This window comes from Eretmochelys imbricata, chromosome 3, assembly GCF_965152235.1.
Source record: "Eretmochelys imbricata isolate rEreImb1 chromosome 3, rEreImb1.hap1, whole genome shotgun sequence".
Lineage (NCBI taxonomy): Eukaryota > Metazoa > Chordata > Testudines > Cheloniidae > Eretmochelys > Eretmochelys imbricata.
The window spans coordinates 149,041,816-149,063,566 of record NC_135574.1 but is presented as its reverse complement, the minus strand read 5'-3'; the positions used below and the strand labels follow the sequence as shown (position 1 = coordinate 149,063,566).

At 49.1% G+C, this 21,751-nt stretch overlaps 1 protein-coding gene across 2 annotated transcripts; it reads left to right on the top strand.

Moving 5' to 3' along the window:
• The first annotated feature begins 2,303 nt into the window (after positions 1-2,303).
• Positions 2,304-21,258, top strand: CCDC167 (coiled-coil domain containing 167). Of its 2 annotated transcripts, none has more exons than XM_077813606.1 (4): positions 2,304-2,446; positions 10,265-10,359; positions 16,950-17,002; positions 20,315-21,258. In XM_077813606.1, the coding sequence occupies exons 1-4, from the start codon at positions 2,408-2,410 to the stop codon at positions 20,416-20,418; spliced, it is 291 nt and encodes a 96-aa protein (XP_077669732.1). In that variant the 5' UTR covers positions 2,304-2,407; the 3' UTR covers positions 20,419-21,258. The 2 variants fall into 2 exon arrangements, with proteins under 2 accessions (XP_077669732.1, XP_077669731.1); XM_077813605.1 differs by lacking the exon at positions 2,304-2,446 and adding an exon at positions 2,889-3,053.
• The last annotated feature ends 493 nt before the right edge of the window (positions 21,259-21,751 follow it).

Here is a 21,751-nt window from a genome sequence, read left to right as displayed (position 1 = left end):
GAAAACAATGCTGCTCTCTACAGAGGAAATGGGAGTTTAGGTTCCTTTTGGTTGAGATATTAAACTCGTGGTCCCTACAGATCCCATAACACATTGCCCAGTGGATTGTACACTGGACTGGGAGTCTGAAATGCTGTGTGGCCTTAGGTAAGCCACTTTCACTCTCTGTGCCTCAGTTTTCCCGGCTGCAAAAGGGGGGATAATACTACTTTTCCTGCTTTGTAAAACCTGTTAGATTTATGGATGAAAAGTGCCCTATAAGAGTTCAGTGTTGTTATCAGTGCTTTTTTTAAAAGCAGTGATGCTAGCCCCTGGCAACAGTGCAGCTCAGATAATTACATTCTGCCCAAGTAAAAGTCCTCCTGTTTTACCAGTGAACACTAGTGTTGCCTTCCCTTCCATTCTGAAACTGCTGTTTTCTCTTAAATAGTTGTCATGTCTGTTTCCCCCCCGAAGTGATTGCATTCAGTGGTAAGTGTTGGCACTCTTATGCACTATTGCGTGTTTTACAGTAAAGGGCTTTTGGGATCTATCAGGATGAAAAGTGCTGTAGATATATGACAGCATTCCTAAGATTCTGCCATGAACTGGCTAGTGCACTGTCCTCTACAGATCAAAGCAGGACAGCTCAGCTGTGTGTCATAGGCCCTGTACCTCCTAACTCTTCATGGAGATTCTCTTTTAGCTTAAGTGGTAAGGCCCTATGCTTTGGAGTAGAAGACTCCAAGTTCTATCCCCACTGGCACCCTAAAAATCCAAGTGTCCACAATCTGCAGCAGAACTACAATTATTTTTGCCTTTTCATTTCTTTTTCAAAGAGATCATCTTCCTAGCTGGAGCTCTGAGCATATCCTTCTGCTTTACAGTCCCACTCTCTGGATCTCATATTGCAGCCACCACCTACCAGCACAGCAAAATTGGATTTCGGTTCCTGAACAGCACTGACGCTGAGGTGTGGAGCTGGCTGAAGGGCAGCTGGTGTTTGCGTCCTGCAAAAAGACTAGTCATTCTCGTCCAGTCTTTTTATCTTGTTAATTTACAGAACTTCCTAGTGCTGGCAGCAGGGCAGGGAAGTAGCCAGGACTCTTCCTGTTAACCTTTATCCCTTTGCAGTTCTGGCCTTTCATAAGAACGGCCATACTGGGTCAGACCAATGGTCCATCTAGCTCAGTATCCTGTCTTCCGGCAGTGGCTGGTGCCAGATGTTTCGGAGAGAGTGAGCAGAACAGGGCAATTATCAAGTGATCCATTCCCTGTCATCCAGTCCCAGCTTCTGGCAGTCAAGAGGTTTAGAGACACTCAGAGCATGGGGTTATGTCCCTGACCATCTTGGCTAATAGCCATTGATGGACCTATCCTGCATGAGCTTATCTAATTCTTGTTTAACATAGTTACACTTTTGGCTTTCACAAGATCCCCTGGCTACGAGTTCCACAGATTGACTGTGCACTGTGTGAAGAAGTACTTCCTTATGTTTGTTTTAAACCTGCTGCCTATTTATTTCATTGGGTGACCTTTAGTTCTTGTGTTATGAGAAGGGGTAAATAACACTTCCTTATTCACTTTCTCCACACCAGTCATAATTTTATCGACCTTTATCATATCTCCCCCCTCCCCCCCAAAAAGCTTCACACATTTGTTTCATGCCATCTTTGTTTGTCATTATCCTCTTTCCTTACCAGTGTCATCATGTCCTGTGGTTGTCTAATGGAAGATACACTCCTATTCCCAGTGCGATCAAACATTATAGATTCTTTGGGTCAAGGTTCTTCTTTCAGTTGCTGTAAAGTGCCAGGCAAAGGTATGCGGCAAGATACCTATATCTGTGTTACACTAATGGTTCTGGATTACACTATGATGGTTCTGTGATGTGATGCAATGAAGAGGGGGTAGACACCACCAGCACAATGTGAGGAGGGATGAAAGTGACACAGGTTACCCAGGGCAGGTGAGAAGGGAGAGAACTACTTAGAAGCCAAGGGAAAGGGAGTGTTGTGTGTACCCTGGAGCAGAGCAGTGGGATGGGCACAGACTGGGAGACCAAGAGAGAAGAGAGGCCTGATGCCAGAAGCAGAGGGGCGCCCTCCTAGACATAGGGTCTGAAAGGCTGCCCCTCCCTTCCGATGGTGGCTGCTTTAGATAGGAACCCTTCACAAAGATGGCGGCGGGTAGCCCTCAAAAAGACGGCGGCTGTAGTTAGGCATGCCCCTCACAAAGATGGCAGTTGCGTTCAGGCATGCCCCTCACAAAGATGGCGGCGACTGCCCCTCACAACGGTGGCAGTTGCGTTACGGCATGCCCCTCACAAAGATGGCAGTTCAGGTGTCGTCCCCGATAGCGGGTTGGTACGTGGCCCGTACCAGTAAAGGGACCGTGCGCATGCGCAGTTGTGGCAAAGCGGAGGAAGATGGTTAAGAAGCGAGAGGGGCTGAGCGTCGCTCAAGAGGTGACAGCCCCTCCCCTCCCCTCCCCGGGACAGCTTGGAGCGGGGTCACTGGGGGATAGGCCAGGAGGTGTGCGTTGGGGGGCGAGAAGGGGGCACGGGGTGGGAGTGATGTGAGGGATAGGGGGTGAGGCGAGGTGGGAAGAGGCGAGGTGGGAGCTAGCCTAGGGGGCAGGGGCGAGGTGTGGGAGGGGGTGAGGCGAGGCCCAGAGGGGAGGGGGAGGGGATGAGTGGAGGAAGGGGCGGGGAAGAGGCGAGGTGTGGGGAAGGGGTGAGGTGGGGCCTAGTCTAGGGTGCACGGGCGAGTGGGGAGGTGAGGTGGGGGAAGAGGCGAGGTGTGGGCTGGGAGCAGGGGTAAGTGGGGGGTGAGGTGGGGATGCAGGGAGTGGATTGGTATGTGTAAGGGAAAGATCTTCATTGATGGGCTAGCCTGCCCTCCAAATCCATGGGGCCTCTCCTGCGGATTGTAGCTTCAAGAGTATCCCATACCTCTGGGACCATTTCTGCTCTTCCCCTGCAAACTGTGGCCCTGGCTGGTGCTGCTGTTTGGAGTTTTTCTGTCCTGCTGATGTCATGTTTCTGCTCTCCAACTTACTCCCTTCTGCCTTGGGTAGGGCTCTCCCTTGGAGGAGGCAGTGGTTTGCAAACACTTTTGGGGAGTGAGATTAAAAATCAATCTCTTCCTAATGAATAGGAGTACTTGTGGCACCTTAGAGACTAACAAATGTATTTGAGCATAAGCTTTGTGAGCTTATGCTCAAATAATTTTGTTAGTCTCTAAGGTGCCACTAGTACTCCTTTTCTTTTTGCATATACAGACTAACACAGCTGCTACTCTGAAACCTGTTCCTAATGAATTAAAGAAATAGGCCAGAACCAATCAAATGAGATTCAGTAGAGAGAAATGGGAAGTGGAGACATAATCCAGTGAACACATACAAAACAGAAATACAGGTAGGGCAAAAACATCATTGAAGAGGCTTGTATTACACTTTTTGTGTGCCACTGTGACCAAAAAAGCAAATGTCTTATTAAGCTCTATTTTTTTTTTTTTTTATAGGAGTGTTGCGTGTGGTGGTTTTCTGCCCTGTTTAGCCCTATTTAGGCCTTTATTTGAGACAACAGTTATTTCTGGGCACCATGTTTCACTGATAGAATTCAGAGGAGAGCAGTCCTGAATGAAAAAAGGTTTGGACAATAAGCCCTAGCAGAAAGGGTTCAGAGTACTGAGGATGTTTGGTTTGGAGATATGAGAGCCAAGAATAGACATGGTGGTAGTTTCCACCTCCATGAAGGCACATTATAAAGAGGACATGGCCTGATTATACCATCTGATCACAGATTGAGAAGTGATGGAGCTTTAGTTGCAGCAGGGAATTCTGGTTAAATATTGGAGGGTATGAGGAATCTTTTAACTCCAAAGAGTTTGGGTGATGAAACAAGCTGCTTTAGGATGGTGTAAAACCACCTTCGCTGGGGCTGTCAGAGGCTGAGACCTGAAACCTGTCTACCAGAGGGTGGTTTAAGGATATTGACTCAGTCCTGCCACAATGATGGGGAAGGGACTAAGTGAGTGTCCCTTCTAACTACAAATGATTCTGTGAAAGGCAATTTTAAAAAAGGGATGAATTTGGTCTCTTTAAGCCAGATGGAGTGGGATCGGAGTCTTTGGTTTGAAATATGTGGACACCTTTCAGATGCATCTTCATCTTCAGCATTTAAACTTTCATTTAACACCACTACCTTCTAAGCCTCGATGCTTGTGAAGAAAACCTTCCAAATAGGAATGGATTTGAGCTGATGCAAGACTCTTTTCCTGAGCCCTGCTCTAAATACAAAGGCACACTGCCTCAACTAAAAGTGTAATGTCAAGCAGATGCAACTTTGTGTGTGGATGCTTGTGCCAGGTTTAAGCCAATGCAAATATTTGAGCTTGCATCTATAAATTACAGATGCAAACCACATCAATTTTAGCCTGGTTTAAAGGGATGTAACCAGGTCCTCACACAAAGTTGAATCCATTTGACATCATGCCTTTAGTTAAACTGTTTCAACTTCTGTACTTAGACAAGCTCAGGATCTTCCAACAGGCAGCCCCAGTGACAATGCTGCTACTCAGAACTTCCCTGAGCCCTAACAGCAGGAGAAATTAGCAAGACTCTGGCTGGTTTCATGGGCACTGTTCAGAATCTGGTAGGTGGTGGTTTAACTCTGCTTCTGCTTCAGAAAGTTATGAACGGCTGTGGTAGATACAGGAGCTAATTACATAGGGAAGGAAGGACCCCCCCAATGATGGCGAATAGGTGGGTGGTTGATGCCCTCACTCCCATCTCAGTAGCCATTGGGCTGGGAGAAATAGAGTTGGGCACCCAAATAACAAACAGGAGCCTGAAAGGTGGAGGTCCAAGAGAGAGGTAGCTCCTAGCCAAAAGTGATCTGAAAAATAAGTCCCTAGGAGGGGCCTGGGGAAAGCACCTTGGTAGGAATCCTAGCACGCTCCCTTCCCAATGTTTGGAGTAGATAGTGAGGGACTGAGCTGGTGGATCCTCCGTCTTCATTCTGTTGTATTGGCCTCTGGCTAGTAGGTGTCTGGTAAATGTTTTCAGCCCTGCTGGATGTACTATCTATTGTTGGTGAAATGATTTGCTGAAATGTAAAATTATTGTAAGACCATAGTGAAAATTGAAATAGGTCTATTAACCAAGAGGTTAGCATGTGAACCTAAACAAATTCAATCTCTGCTGGGCTGATATTAATAATCGAGCCTACAACAATGGATTCAGGAACCATTGACTAACAAATGGAGAGAAATGCCTTGAACCTGTTAGCAGATGACAAGGGACAAGACTACTTCTCGGAGGTGATTTTCCCCCCAATGCTTTTGTTTGGCTTTGATCTGTTTTATGAGGGTCATGAGACAAAAACCTCATTACCTAACGCTGTTGGATGTTGGCGTATGTGTGATATGGCTGTTTGCCAGCATCTTAATTAGGGGATTCATAAAGACGGAGGGCAGATGTCATTTCTTGAAAAGTGCTTTTAGCCTTTCTGCTAGGAAGAATGCTTTTATTAATTCAATACAAAATGTATTAAAAAAGGATCCAACCCAACTCTGTAAGCAAAGCTGTTTCTTTCCTTTCCTGCCATGTACGAGAGGTTTTGGACTGCCTTCCCAAGACTGCCTGGGCAAATGAGATTTGTAACAAACATAAAGCCAATTTGGATTGAATCTGCCCCAAATCTCTGTATTTTCAGAGGTCTCCAGATGGCACATGTATGAAGCCAGAATTCAGTGCAAATTACTGTGCCTGGTGGTACCTCTCACGGCAAGGGATTCAGCTGGCTTCAGAATGTTCTGCAGCTTGCTTGTTATGTGCAAAACTGCTGGTCCCTCACCCCAGAGCTCCTTTCATAGCAGTTGATCAGATAGCAGGAGGGCAGTGGCTGTGCAGGTGAAGGGCAGCTGTGCGTGCTCTGATTGCTCTCTCAGTGCTGGTTATTAAACACCTGCTTCAGTTATTACTTTAAAGTGAGACTGCTACTAGTTGAAGCTGATGTTGACTTAAATGAAGTCCTCTGTCTGGCTATGGAACAAATAGAGCTCAGACAGCTATAATGTACACAACATGTGGGAAGCTTATCAGCCCAGTCCTGGAGGGGACGCCCTCTAAGGGCCATGGGGAGTAGGGGAAGGAGTGTGGTCACTGTGACCCATTCACTTTTTGGCAGAGGCTACCAATAAGGAGACCAATTGGTGTGAATTATATTGATGATCCTGTGTCCCACGAGGAACCTGGACCAAGAGTAACTCCTATGCAGCTTCATTTCATACGGGCCTCTGATAAGTCTATGGTTGTACCCTAGCTAACCTCTCCATGCATTCGTTAGTAGGAGCAAATGCTTTTCATCTACAGCAAGTTCAAACACACAGCTGTTTCTAGGAAAGCTCTGTGGAGAGTTGCCCCTGGGGATTTTGTGGAAGCTTTACCGTTTCTCAAGTTCTAAAGTTTTACAGTCTACTGGGCCCTTGGGAGATTCTCTGGCAGCCTTCAGAACAAGGGGTAATTCTCAACTGGGTTGCTTTAATTTCTTCCCCATCACTTATTATATTTTTTTCTTTTCTTTTGCTGGCAGCAAAAGGCCGTGTGGACTGTGCAGCCGGTGAGAAATACACATGCGCAGTGCCAGCTCCTGAGTCAAAAACCCCAAATGAGGCAATGGAGCTGCCGTACTAGGATAGCTCATACACACAGCCTTCTGCCCATTTCTACTGCCATTCCTCTGACAATCTCTAAGCCCTTCACAAACAATTAAACCTTCCAATCCCCTCACCCTCGGGAGGTAGGTAGTAGTCCCCCAATTTACAGGTGTTGTCACCTGCCTCCAAGGTAACACAAGGAATCAGTGTTAGGGACAGGAACAGAACCTAGGAATCTTGATTCCAGTCTCTTCTTATACCCACTAACAAGGCAGAAGAACCAGGGAAAAGAAACAAAATGTCCAGAGGAAGGGATTTTGTTCCATCACGAATATTCCCCATTCTCTGTGTTCCTAGTGGAGCTTATTTTCACCTGTTTCTGCACCAGCCTCAACAAAGGGGTCAGCACAGCTCTGGGGAACATAATTTGTTGCTTCTGCAGGAGCCCAACTTTGGTTTTGATGAAATGATAAAAAATAGCTGGAACTTTTTAAACATAACTAAGAGTCTGGAGGATTTTAGTTGGTAGAAAGTCAAAATGTGAGGGAGTGGCACAAAATAAACTCTACTTACATCATATTGAATGGTGAAAGTAGTGAGTGAAGCGTGCACTGAGAGATGGAAAACAAAATGAGAGACATCCTTAAGGAAGAGCCAGTAGTTGGTGGCTTTGAGAGGGGAACGGAGAGCACAGGAAGGAGAAGAGACATTGGGAGGAAATGCTGGCCATGACTGATTAAGCATTGGTGCTAGCTGTTGACTACTCTGTCGTGGGGTTTGTCTAACTAGACTAAGATAAAAGGTGAACGTGTTAGCTGGCATGTGTTACGTGTTCTGTCTACACTATGCATTAACACAAGTTAGTTAAAACACTTTAGGTAACACATTTTAAAAATGCGCCTTTTATCATCCCACTCGACACAAGCTGTTGGAGGGGTTTCTTTGATGAAGTGCTAATAATATAGTTGCTTGTTAAATATGACCACTCACTTCCCCCCAACCCAGGAAATCCAGACCATGTTCCCTGGATCGGTGCAAACTGTGGGCTGTATAGGATCAGGGAAAGCTGGTGTTCTTGCTGCCAGGAGGATCCACACAGTGTTTCATCAATGACAGCAAGGTCCCATCTCTCTGTATCAGTCTGTTGTCTCTAGTGTGGTACACAGATTGTAAGCCCCTTGGGGCACGGACCATTTTTGGGTCTGTGTTTGTACAGTGGCTGGTCCATGGCTCCTAAATGCTATGGAAATACAAATACTACTACTACTGACTTGGAAACTGCAGTCTGATAAGAAGCTGGGGGGCTTGAATCTCGCTGTTATAGGTGCTAAATTATTGTGTGTGGGGGCCAAAGGGATGTCTTGTGGCACCACCCCGCTGGAATTGTTGGGGGTGGGAACAGTGGTTACAAAATCCCACACCAGCCCTTGTGTTCCTGTCCCAGGCAGACCCCTACGGTGCAAGAAGAGAAGCCACCTTTGGCCACCAGCTCCACCAAATCATAATTTGTGGCTAGTGGAAAAATTCTACTGCTGGTTCATGGTAGAAGGGGCAAGTGCTGCCTTGACTTCACCAGACTCCCCTGCTGCTGCCCTCTAATGAGCCCACTCAGTTACTGCCCTCATTGCCCTATGCCGAGTCTGGTCAACTGCACCCCTCTGCATGAGCCTTTCTGTGCTTGCCCTGAGCAGAGTGAGAGAGAATTGTTAATTAGTCCAGGATTGAGTTGTAAGTGGTTAATCAGAGATCAGTGTCATTGATTTTCCTGTGTAATGATTGGTGGTAACATCCTTTCTCACTACCTTGGAAGGTGACGTGGTCTTCGAAAGCCAAGGCAGCTGGGTTTAATTCCACCAGGTTAATTTACACAGAAAACTGCTGTTCCCCAGCTTGCAGGTTCTAAAGTATCTCACCATGTGAGAGCTAATTCTTCTGGCTGCTTGTCCCTCCTCAGCCCTGCTTCTGCAGCCTGCTGCTCATGCATAGCACAGGGTGTGGTGGAAGATGATTGCAATGGGGCTAGCAATGATTTCAAAGCTAGTTAATGTCAAAGGTCATGTTCTTCGTGGGATTTGCGTGTCACCTTGTCTAATTATCCCTGATATTTCTCCCACTGGACTGCAAGCGTGTAAGGCAGAAGTTCCCCTCTGGAAAGCTTAAAGCCCTGATTGCTGGGTTTGGAATAGCCAGGATTCCCTCCAGAATTGTTCAGCTGTGGTATAATTGATTCCTGGGGGAGTCGTTCCCGAACTCAAGCATGTTGGTCACCTCTGTTTGTGCTTCAGCCATTTGATTTTTTTTCTTCCTCTTTCCTTTCCTCCTCACCCCAGAATAAAGGCAGCTTCTTGGAAAATAAATTAGCCTACTAATTAGATGACTAGCTTAAGTAGCTGCAGTAACTTCTTGCTGCACCGTGACTGAACCCAGATGCTTGGTGCAGGATGGCGATCTCTCAGCAGGGCAGAGGCAACGGGGATGGTTTTGGCCTTGCTCTACTCTACCAAATATTGGAGACCTCTGTGCTGAGCCTGTTTGTTCATCTGTGGTTCAGGATTTCTACAACTAGTCTGTGCTGGAGGCCATGGAGCTAACAGATTTTAATGAGGAATGTGACATCCGCTGCTCCCTCCCACCCCCCATCACACAGCCAGCCTGAAGTGCCTAATGCTGTCTTAGAATCTTAGCATATCAGGATTGGAAGGGACCTCGGGAGGTCTAGTCCAACCCCCTGCTCAAAGCAGGACCAACACCAACTAAATCATCCCAGCCAGGGCTTTGTCAAGCCTGACCTTAAAAACCTCTAAGGAAGGAGATTCCACCACCTCCCTAGATAACCCATTCCAGTGCTTCACCACCCTCCCAGTGAAAAAGTTTTTCCTAATATCCAACCTAAACCTCCCCCACTGCAACTTGAGACCATTACTCCTTGTTCTGTCATCTGCTACCACTGAGAACAGTCTAGATCCATCCTCTTGGGAACTCCTTTCAGGTAGTTGAAAGCAGCTATCAAATACCCCCTCATTCTTCTCTTCTGCAGATGAAATGATCTTGTTTCCCATTAGCGTCCCTGACTGCTTGTTCCCCTTTGCAGCACTAATTCAGGGCCTAGTTCCTGAAGTTCTTGCCAGGATGAACAATCTCTCCCACTTGATCCCCTTCCTCACTGTGTAAACATCTTTAGGTCACTTCTCTGCCCGTGGGTAAAGGGGCAAAGCCAAGGCAAATAAAGGAGAGGGACAGAATGAATGGAGGAGGATCAGATCTTAACAAGAGGCACTGGCCTCTACGGGCTCTTCAGCACTACCCCAGTTACAACTGGAGTTGATAGCCCAAGGACTTAGCACCCCAGCTGTGTGGGATGGAGAAGTACTGAATTCTTACAATGATAAATATCCATGTGCTGTGACGGCTGTGTCCCAACCAACTTACCCACCCGCTCCGCTCAGGCCAGGGAATCGGAGAGCCTCATGAAACCTATAGCTCAGCTGATTTTTAGGAGTGAGGTGGCAAGATACTGCAGTGGGGCTGCCACCCCTTCTCCTGAGCTGGGAAGGCTGGAGCTGCTGGGCTGTGGAGGGAAATCAGATGCCGGTGATGATTGTGGCTGCTGCTGTGTGTTTCAGATTGATGGCCTGGAGGAGAAGCTGTCCCTCTGCAGACAAAGCATGGAGGTGGTGGACCTTAAGCTGCGCAGAGAGGAGCTCAGTCCCGAAGGAAGGTACTGGTGATTCCCCTCTATTCAAACCCAGATAGTGATGCTGCAGGCTGTGTGCTCATGCAAACCACTGACCGTTAGCTTTGTTAGTAGTACCCAGTAAAACCCCTTTGCCAAAAGAACAGGAATTTGCCAGGCTGGGCCCCCTTTTTGGAGCTTGTTTAGGAATGGAGAGAACTGGTTTTCTTTCTCTTCCAGGGAGGTGGGGGGTGACATGGTGAGAGTGCTGAGCTTGCCTTCAGCTTCCCTGTTTGCAAACCCTCTGTGCATGCAGCCCAAGCAATGCCCAGTCCAATCTGCACTGGTCTACACTACGAGTTTAGGTCAAATTTAGCAGCATTAGGTCCATTTAATCCTGCACCCGTCCACACGACCAAGCCTGTTTTGTCGACTTAAAGGGCTCTTAAAATCGATTTCTGTACTCCTCCCCGGCGAGGGGTTTAGCGCTAAAATTGACCTAGCTGGGTTGAATTTGGCGTAGTGTGGACGCAATTCGATGGTACTGGCCTCCGGGAGCTATCCCAGAGTGCTCCATTGTGACCACTCTGGACAGCACTCTCAACTTGGATGCACTGGCCAGGTAGACAGGAAAAGCCCCGGGAACTTTTGAATTTCATTTCCTGTTTGGCCAGCGTGGCGAGCTGATCAACACAGGTGACCATGCAGTCCTAGAATCGCAAAAGAGCCCCAGCATGGACCGAACAGGCGGTACTGGATCTGATCGCTGTATGGGGAGAAGAATCCATGCAGGCAGAACTCCATTCCAAAAGACAAAATGCCAGTATATTTGCCAAAATCTCCAAGGGCATGATGGACAGAGGCTATAACAGGGACACACAGCAGTGCCGTGTGAAAGTTAAGGAGCTGAAGCAAGCCTACCAAAAAACAAAGGGTGCAAACGGTTGCTCCGGGTCAGGGCCCCGTACATGCTGCTTCTATGATGAGCTGCATGCAATTCTAGGGCGGGGGGTCCCTACCACTATCCCACCACTGTCCATGAACACCTGCAAGGGGGGAGTCTCACGCAACAGGGATGAGGATTTTGTGAGTGAGGAAGATAGCGCACAGCAGGCAAGCGGAGAATCCCTTCTCCCCGGCAGCCAGGAACTGTTTATCACCCTGGAGCCAATACCCTCCCAAGGCGGGCTCCCGGACCATGAAGCCAGAGAAAGCACCTCTGGTGAGTGTACCTTTGTAAATATAATACAGGGTTTAAACGTGTTTAATGATTAATTTGCCCTGAAGACCTGGGATGCATTTGCGGCCAGTATAGCTACTGGAAAAGTCTGTTAACGTATCTGGGGATGGAGCGGAAATCCTCCAGGGACATCTCCATGAAGCTCTCCTGGAGGTACTCTAAAAGCCTTTGCCACGTGGTGGGGGAAGGCCTGTTCATGCTGAGCTGTTTGCGTTTAGCTGAGAGTGATCTTCACTGATACTAGCCACACGGTGGGCTCCCCCTATCATCTCCATCCCAGAAGCTAGCGCAGATAAAAACACACTCGCGATGACATGTTCTCAGAGCTCATGCAGTCCTCCTGCACTGAAAGAGCTCAGCAGAATGCGTGGAGGCAAACAATGGCAGAGAAAAGCGTTAAATGAATGCGCTGAGAGGAGGGAGGAGGAGGCAGGGTGCAATGCTGAGCCTAATGGAGGAGCAAACTGACATGCTCAGGCGTCTGGTGAAGCTGCAGGAAAGGCAGCAGGAGCACAGACCGCCGCTGTAGCCCCTGTATAACCTCCTGCCCTCCTCCCCAAGTTCCATATCCTCCTCACCCAGAGGCCCAAGAATGCGGGGAAGAGGCTACGGGCACCCAGCCACTCCACCCCAGAGGAATGCCCGAGCAACAGAAGGCTGGCATTCAATAAGTTTTGAACTGTAGTGTGGCCTTGTCCTTCCCTCCTCACTCACTCCTCCTAGGCTACCTTGCGAGTTTTCCTCCTATTTGTGTGATGAATTAATAAAGAATGCATGATTTTGAAACAATAATGATTTTATTGCCTCTGAAAGCAGTGATTGAAGGGGGGAGGTCAGTTGGCTTACAGGGAAGTAGAGTCAACCAAGGGGGCCAGGTTTTCATCAAGGAGAAACGAACAGAACTGTCACACCGTAGCCTGGCCAGTCATGAAACTGGTTTTCAAAGCTTCTCTGATGTGCAAAGCGCCCAGCTGTGCTCTTCTAAGCGCCCTGGTGTCTGGCTGCGCGTAATCGGCTGCCAGGCAATTTGCCTCAACCTCCCACCCTGCTATATACATCTCCCCCTTACTCTCACAGATATTGTGGAGCGCACAGCAAGCAGCAATAACAATGGGAATGTTGGTTTTGCTGAGGTCTAACCTAGTCAGTAAACTGCACCAGCAAGCTTTTAAACATCCAAAGGCACGTTCTACCACCATTCTGCACTTGCTCAGCCTGTAGTTGAACTTCTCCTTACTACTGTCCAGGGTGCCTGTGTATGGCTTCATGAGCCATGGGAGCAAGGGGTAGGCTGGGTCCCCAAGGATAACTACAGGCATTTCAACATCCCCAACGGTGATTTTCTGGTCTGGGAAGTAAGTCCCTTCCTGCAGTTGTTCAAACAGAACAGAGTTCCTGAAAATGCGAGCATCATGCATCTTTCCTGGCCATCCCACGGTGATGTCGGTGAAACGTCCCTTGTGATCCACCAGTGCTTGCAGCACCATTGAGAAGTACCCCTTGCGGTTTACGTAGTGGCTGCCAAGTTGGTCCGGTCCCAAGACAGGGATATGCATTCCGTCTATCGCCCCACCACAGTAAGGGAATCCCATTGCAGCAAAGCCACCCACTATGACCTGCACATTTCCCAGAGTCACTACCCTTGAAAGTAGCAGCTCAGCGATTGCGTTGGCTACTTGGATCACAGCAGCCCCCACAGTAGATTTACCCACTCCAATTGATTCCCAACTGACCGGTAGCTGTCTGGCGTTGCAAGCTTCCAGAGGGCTATCACCACTCGCTTGTGAACTGTGAGAGCTGCTCTCATCTTGGTATTCTTGCGCTTCAGGGCAGGGGAAAGCAAGTCAAAGTTCCATGAAAGTGCCCTTACACATACGAAAGTTTTGCAGCCACTGGGAATCATCCCAGACCTGCAACACTATGCTGTCCCACCAGTCTGTGCTTGTTTCCCGGGCCCAGAATCGGCTTTCCACGGCATGAACCTTCCCCATTACCACCATGATGTCCAAATTGCCAGGGCCCATGCTTTGAGAGAAGTCTGTGTCCATGTCCCCATCACTGTCGTGATCACGCTGCCGTCGCATCCTCGCCTGCTTTTGCAGGTTGTGCACGTACTGCAGGATAATGCGCGAGGTGTTTGCAATGCCGATAACAGCAGCGGAGATCTGAGCGGGCTCCATGCTTGCCGTGGTATGGCGTCTGCAGGAGAGCAGAGTTGCAACGGAAGCGGTGGATGACGACGGATGCCACGAGAATAGATATTTATACAGAACGACGAGAGGACCCGCGAGGTGGATTCATGGCACCAGGAGAGCGTGGAAGTGGTGGATGACGGTGGTTAGCAGTCCTACTGCACCGTCTGCTGACAGCAGTAGGGCATCTCCACGGAAAAAAGATGTGAAGTTATTGTCTGCTGTTGCTTTCATGGAGGGAGGGGCAACTGACAACATGTACCCAAAACCACCCGCGACAATGTTTTTGCCCTATCAGGCATTGGGAGCTCAACCCAGAATTCCAATGGGCAGCGGAAACTGCGAGAGAGCTACTCACAGTGCAACGCTCCGAAAGTCGACGCTAGCCACGGCACTGTCGAGGCACTCTGCCGACTTAATGCACTTAGTGGGGACACACACGATTGACTGTATAAAATTGATTCCTAAAAATCAACTTCTAGAAATTCAACCTAATTTCGTAGTGTAGACATACCCTCAGTTTCCAGAGTTTGGACCCCAGCACTGATAGGAAACAGCTGTGTGAGCTGGACAGATGTTCTGGGTAGCAGCGTGCAACTGATCTTGCCTAGCCCACCTGAGCTCAGAGGTGCAGTAACTAGTGTGTGCTAAATATTTAAAGCACCCTAAGCCAAATCCTAGGTGGAATCCAGTCAGAATAATCCCAAGGGGACTGAATTTTGACTCCATCCACCATGATATGTTTGCATGGGGACCTGGTTGCAACAGGCATCCTGGTGATAGCCTAGAGTGGACCTAACTATGTCTCTCAACAGTGCAGTGAGATGGTTAGTTTCCATTTCCACTCCCCAATGGAACCTTGCTGTAATTTGGTCCCGCTAACCCTAGTAGTGCTATCGGCAGAGCCTTTCCCTGAATGTGATCACCCAGCCTCAGCCATGTCCCGGCTGAGACCTGTTTCTTCCATTTGTTAGCAGCCTATTGCTCCCCTCCTAACAGAGAAAGTGAGCCATCAAGTCTAGGCACAGGAAGAGAGCAGCCCACCAACTAGATCCTGTCAGCCCATTGTTCCATCTAATTTATTCTCCAGAGCTCAGCCCAGTTCTAGGTGTCCCAAGCAATGTGCTTTTACCACTTCCCTTGAGAAACTCTTTCAGACTTGCCATTAAGTTCTTCTATTCAGCCTAAATGTTCCTGGGCTTGGTTTCTCCCCATAACTCCTAGTTTTCCCCCATAGGTTATCATGCTCAATTTCTCTCCTTTCTCAGAGTTTTCTGTCTCCTCTCTCCCCACTTTTTCAGTCCTTATCTCTCAAAATTCTTTTTGTCCTGAGTTAAACTCTTCCTTGTATGTCACATCACCCAGCACCTTCTATGCCCTCCCTCAAGTTACGTCAGTCTCTTTCTGTTAATGATGTGACCAGAAGCCCCAACCTTACAGTGACCCACTGACTATCTCCCCTGCCCTCAAATTCAATGTATTGCCACTTATCGTTACCCTGAGTTCAGCCTTTCAGCCAGTTCCCAATCCATGTGATAAGGCTCCTGTCCTTAGAACAAATTTGTCAGGAGAGGTGCCCAGGTCTGTGACATCCAGTCAGTCTTCTGCCAAGGAAGTGACCAAGCTTGGCCGCTCATGCTTCTGCTAATGTCTAGCTATCTCCAGATTTTTTTTTTTACTGTTTGTCCCATGAGGGAAGCTATTGACCTGGTGAGCCTAAATCACTGGGATAGGTCTGCTTTCCAATTTTGCTCTCCGCACCCTCCAAATAAAGCCTGACTGGATTCATAGTAAGTTTAGTGTCTCATTGCCTGGGCTCCGTGTCATTCAGTCCTGCGGAGCTGCATGTGTTCAGCTTGGCTATGCTTTTTAAACCGTCTCATTTCCTTCCTAAGCATGAGAGCCTTTCCCCTTGATTTCTCTAGCTAGGCAGGCTTGTAAGCAGGGATACAGCAGCTCAGCTACTTTGGAATCTGCACTCTGCATTTCCTTTTCCCCAGTGTATTTCAGAGTCCTTCTTTTCCTCTCCTGCTATTAATGCACCCTGCTTTATTACAGCCCTTCTCTCTTCCCTTAATGAACTGTACCATAAGGCTTGGATCCAGCTGAAATACAAGTGCCTGCTTTACCCTAAAGGGCAACAAACTGCCCTCTGACACAATGCCACAGGGCCTCCCTGGAGCAGGGAGATAGATAATTTGTTGTGTGTTTGTTCACCCCTCCCCCTTCCCCCCCCCCCCCCCCCGAGCTGCTGCAGCAGCTTTCAGGCCTTTAAATTGTGGATTAATCAATCATTGTGCAGATGAAGATGCAGGGTTTTCAATCACCCTGAATTGTGTGATACAGCTGGTTCTTACTGCAATCAGACAGCTCCTTTGCCTGAGCCATTGGGGAGTTTGTGCAAAATGGGGGCCTTGGAAGCAAAGTGAAGAATGTTTCAATCTTTGGCTCTGAAATGTGGGAACAACATGGGGCCTGTGATCTGGTGAGCAGAGTCAGGGAGTTCTCTTCCAGACTCTGCACCAAGGCAATTCCCTCCTTTTCAGGGTGATGGGAGAGGGGCACTGTGAGGCTTCATGTGTGCGAGACCATCTGTGAAAGTGCAGAAGCTTATTTGTATCCAGTGGTGTTTTGACAGGCCTGAGCCTCCACATGCCCTTTTCCCAGGGCCAGGTGCTACTTTTCTTTGCTTTCCCAGAGCATTCTGAACAGCCCAGCCTGTGGGCATTTTCCTCACTGGATCAGAAGAGCTCATGTCTTCCCTAGGGAAGCCAGAGCTGCAGGGATGTGATCACCCACTGTACGAGGCCCTGCCTGTTCCTGGAGCGGACATCAGAGCCTCTTGCTCCAGAGGGAGCAGCTATCCCAGTTACTTGGAAAGGCATTTCCCCTGTGTCAGGTGGGAGTTGCTTTTTAGCCAACCCTGCAGCACTGTCCTAGTGTTCAAACAGGCTGCCCTGAAGTGGGTGTCTTAGCTACCATTCATGCACAGCAGTCTCCAGGGAGGAAGACTTCTAACCCTTTGGACCCTCCCCTTCTGCAGTAAGGGGATGACAAGCTGCCAGCCCCCCCAGGAGAATGGTGGAGGGTCTCATTTTGTGTACAGCCCAGAACTCCTCTTTTGGGGCAGAGGCTTTCCACCACCCTACTGCAGAGCAATAGCATCTGCCAGTGTCTAACAAGGCTGCATCTTCTCATTACAGAAAGTCACTGGAGAGAGAGAGAAGCCTGCTCCTGACCAAAGCTGAAACCTATGGTAAGGCTATCTTTCAATCTAGCCACTCAGAGCGAGCAGCAGCTGGGCAGGATAAGTGCAGTGCAGACTGTGGTCAGCTTCCCATTTAAACTCCTGCCCCACTCTCTGATTTGCCTTGGAGCTTGGGCTCAGCCAAAAAGGGACTTGGAGGGGGAAGTTGGGGCAGATCTATTCAGCTGCTTTTAATCTGAGAGCAGGCGCCTGCTCAGGTATCCCATAGCAGGGACCAGCCTGAGGCCCGTTAAAGGGGTCTGGCTTTGCAGGAAGTGCTGCACACCTGCCCTCTGGAAACCAGACCCCTTTAAGGCCATCTCAAGTTGGGGACCTAAGAGCACTCGTGTCTCTTGAAAGTCGTGGCCAGCAAATTGGCCTCCCCCTGTCTCAGCCCGAGAGTCACCACAAAGGTTCAAAAAATAAAATTCAGTGCACCTGAAACCTCATCCAAATGCACAGTAGAAAGCCATCCGGCAGGCTTCTACTCACATGAGTGTCTGCCCATTCTCTAGTGGCTCAGGCCCCAGGCTGGCCCTGGAGGGCACATCAGTCTGCACTGATGCAGCTGGAGTTCCTCAAGGCCAGAGCCAGCTCGGGGAAGGCTGAGCATCCTGCCCTCCCCATCCTATACCCATCCCCCCAATGGACTCATGTGAATGTGGCGTAGCCAGAGTCCCTCTCAAGTACTCTAGGCATGCACCATGGGTCAGCTGCTGGACTCCTTCCCCACAATCACCAGCTTTGTATGTGGTGCAGTCCCCTGCACTTTCTGTTCCAATCTCCAGCCAGGAAGTGTGTTTTCCTCCCTCTCTCTTCTGGGTGTCCTGCACAGGAACTGTGTGGCATTAGGCTGCCCCCTGCTGGCAGAATTGAGGTTTTTTTGTAGCCACACAACTCTTAAACTTTTCCCCTCATCAGGTTCTGACACAAGGCTTAGTTAGATTCATTGGAGTCTTACCTGAGGCCTGCGGGCCTGATCCTGAAAGGGGGCTGCATGCCCTCCCTGCTCCTTGACATCAGTGGTAACTAGGGACACTTATTCCCTTGCAGTGCCAGGGTCTGCCTGTAGCATCCTGTGCAGGGATGCTGGAATTGCTGAGCAGAGTTGCTGTGGTTGCATTAGTCAGCGCCCACTGCTCCTAGTTCCTCCCCGGGCAGAGGCATCAGTAGATGATTCCTGAGGCTCTGCTGCTGCATCACTGAGATTGATCCTCAACGGGTTTGTCTGCCATGTCGATCCAGACTCCTTGAAGTGAGTGAACGTGTGGGGCTTTCCCAGAGTGAGGGAGCTCCTGGCAGCGTTCCCTCATTGACACAGCAGCTTATCTGTGCAGTCCCCAGCGCACAGGCGGGTGTCAGCCATGCAGACAGGGAAGCTGCATAGAAAGCTGCCATGTGTCTTGTGCTGAGTACTGTACCCAGCACAAGGGGGCCTTGAGTTTTGATGCTTCCTCCTCTCCCCACTCTGCAACTTCCGTCTGAATAACTAGGCTGGGCTCAGCAAAGCCCGAGGTAAGGTTTACAACCTGTCGAAGGAAGGAAGAGACCAAGCTTTGTCTTCAGCCCAGGCAGCAGCAAGGATTGGCCTATCACCCGCTTTGAGCAGGGTGTGGGATGCTGGCAGCAGCTGGGATATTGTGGAACTAACAGGCAAACCCTTTTCTAGATTAGCCCTTCCCCTGTCTTCAGGACACATCTGACAGAGCTCCGGATCCACAAACTGTCACCAAGCCGAGGGCAATTGGAGGGGACGCAGTGCGCTGAGCAAGCGGGGCTTGTGGGAGTTGAGAATTAGGACTCAGCCATGGGGTAGAGCTCATTACTCATTGTTACAGTAAGATTGCAGGGGGGGTCATGTGGGTAAAGCAGATTCAGACAGACCTGCTGCTGCACTCAGAACAAACAGCATCACCAATGAGCCCCTTAACAAGTAAGCACTTCTCGTAGTTTAACCTCCCCTTCTGAAGTCAGCTAGCAGCACAATGGTCCCTAAATAGACTGGATTCCCTGTGGCTGTTCAGCAGGGTGTATGCAGCAGACCCAGTGCCACACTAAACACCCCTGCAAAGAGCTGAAATCCTGCTCTAGGAACCCATCACAGGGTAGGAGCTTGCCTGTCAAATGCTAATAGCTTACAGCTGCTTCAGAAAAATCCTGCAGGGGAGAGGACAGGACTGGCCTAGAGAGAACTTGGATCTAGTAAAGCAGAGAATCAGTATTCAGGACTCCTGGGTTCTGTGCTCTGCACTCTTGGCAGCCACCTACTGTCCCTGCCCCTCAGTCCCCCTTTGTCAGACAGGGCAGTGATCCCCACCCATCTTCACAAAGCATGTTGAGATCTCAGGCTGCGTGGCACAAAATTAGCGTTGATCAGAATTCAAATGCTCCTTCAGACAAGTGCACTAGGCTCTGAACTACCACGTGTGCTACCTATCTATCTTGCACTGCCAAACTCCTTTCCCAGCCCACAGGGGTTATCCGCCTGGAATCAGCAGTGTCGAGCAGGGAGGGATGGATCTGTACTAGTGAAGTGCCAAGGAACTGTTCAAAGGTGATACAATGTAAAGATCATTAACTGCTTCTGCATAGGCCACAATGCCTATTTTGTAGGAGACAGCAAAAGACACCTATTAGAGCAGCTGACTGACTGTATGTGCGGCTGCCAGAGCTTGAGATGTGTACGGAGTTGTGTCCCAGGTCCTGATTCAGATGGTCACAGGGAAGAGTCAGGAGGCCAGCTGGGGCAGTGACACAAAGAGGTGGTGTTGGTTTTATTTCCCATGTGAAGTTAGTTAGTGGCTGGTGACAGGTGCTAGACAGCGTCCTGCAGAGATCCATGTACAGAACAGGTACAGCACTGGCAGCTGTCGTTATAACCACCCTCCCACACCCTTCTCCAGAAAATGAGGGAGGCATTCTATCTCCAGGGCCCATTCAGGCCTTGGCCTTCAACAAGGGGTGATTTGTACAATGAGGCTACCTAGCTAGCAGTAGGAATTGGACTGAGGCCAAACCCCTATTAGCGGATACCTTTCAGACACTACTGAACTGGGCGGGAGGCCTCTCTCTGATCTTGTGCCTGTCCAGTCCCTCACAACGAGGGGCAGTTTGAGTAGCAGAGCTCTGCATGTTTACAAGGAACTAGACTAGAGCAAAGCACCTGGCAGGTCGCAGCAGTCGGATGAAGCTGATCCTTGCAAGGAGTTTCCCTCCATGAGTGAGGAAAAGGGGGTTTGCTGTTCCTTGGAGCAACGGGTGGCAGCTGTGAGGCAGGAGGGGAAGCGGCATCTTATATGCTGGTTTGGTTTTGTTTTCCAGAGAAAGAACTGAAAGTGCTCCGTAAGGAAAATCGCAAGAATGCAGCCATTGCAATGGCCATAGTACTGTTGATTATTGTTGTTTACACCTGCTGGACAATGTAATCACGGTTCTCACGACTGACCACAGGGCTCCACTGCAAAGACCTCTTCCTTCAACCGATGTGCCTCCCACCCAAGGGCCTGGTCAGCTTTTCAAACCGTTAGTCACCTGCAGTCTTCACAGCCTGATCTCTGGCAGCTGAGGATCTTGAAGGCAAAGGGAAGCTACAGACACAGAACAAGTGGGTTTGGAGAGCAGACAAGTTCAGCTGGAGCCGTGTCCTCCACACACTGTATTGGGGGGCCCATGGAACAGAGAATGCAAATTAATTTCAGGGGGCTGAATGACCCAAGTTCCCCTTTTCCTAGTGGGCTCTCTCTGTTCCTTGCTGCTCACTACAAGGTTTTGGAGCCTGAAATCATCACTGCTCAGCCCAGTCAGAACCTGGGAAAGCTTCCCTCTTACTGTACTTCAACCCTGAGCTGAAGGGACCAATCTCTAGAGCTCAAAGGGGCATTCAGTCATTGTGCCTCTCTCCCGTGATTGCCAAAAATCCCCATGTGTAGTAAAGTGCCAGTTACAGGGACACTTTTCAAAATATCTTCCCGCTAACCTGTCGGGAGCCAGAGGAGTCACTACCTGAAAATGGGGTCTTGGGGGTGGTGTTTTCCTGCTGCTCAGCCAAATGAACTAAGAGGGCAGGAAGACAATAGCAGTTCCTAACCCTGGGTGTTGGTGTGTATCTATGTACAGCCCCCTGAGGCAGGGCCCAGCAAAGGGAACTGCCGTTTCAGAGGGATAGTTCTGGGACATCAAGGATCAAAACTCATTGACTTAATGGCAGGGGCACTCTGAACTCAGGGCTGAAGCTGTATTGTTTTTTAAATAAAGTCCTTTGAACATACGAAAGAGCAAATGCATCTGCCTGTAGCCTTCCCCTGCCTGTGCACTTCCTGCAGCTGGAAATCTCACCAATCAGCAACCAGATGGCTAGTATGAGGCCCTTCCCTCAAGGCTGTGTCAGCCTGGCTGTAACACCATGACTTCAGAATGCACCATCCCATCCGTTCCAACATGGCAGGGAATATTCTAGTCATCAGTGGGCAGAATCCTAATGATTTTGCTGAAAATCAGAACAAACAAATGGGGCTACATTGAGCCCTTGACATCTGGTTAGCAGAACTACCAGCTTCAACCACCTGTAACTGTTTATAGAGCAAAGAATTGGTTGATGGCAGCTATTAACACATGCCAGTATAACAACACCCCTCATTTTAGCTCTGCCCAGCCTCCCAATATGGTTTAAAAACATCGCTACTCTGAAAGAGGAGGGGGCACACAGAGCACCTGGCATGGGGGTAATAAGGGGTGGGTTACAGCAAGTCCCTGAAATAG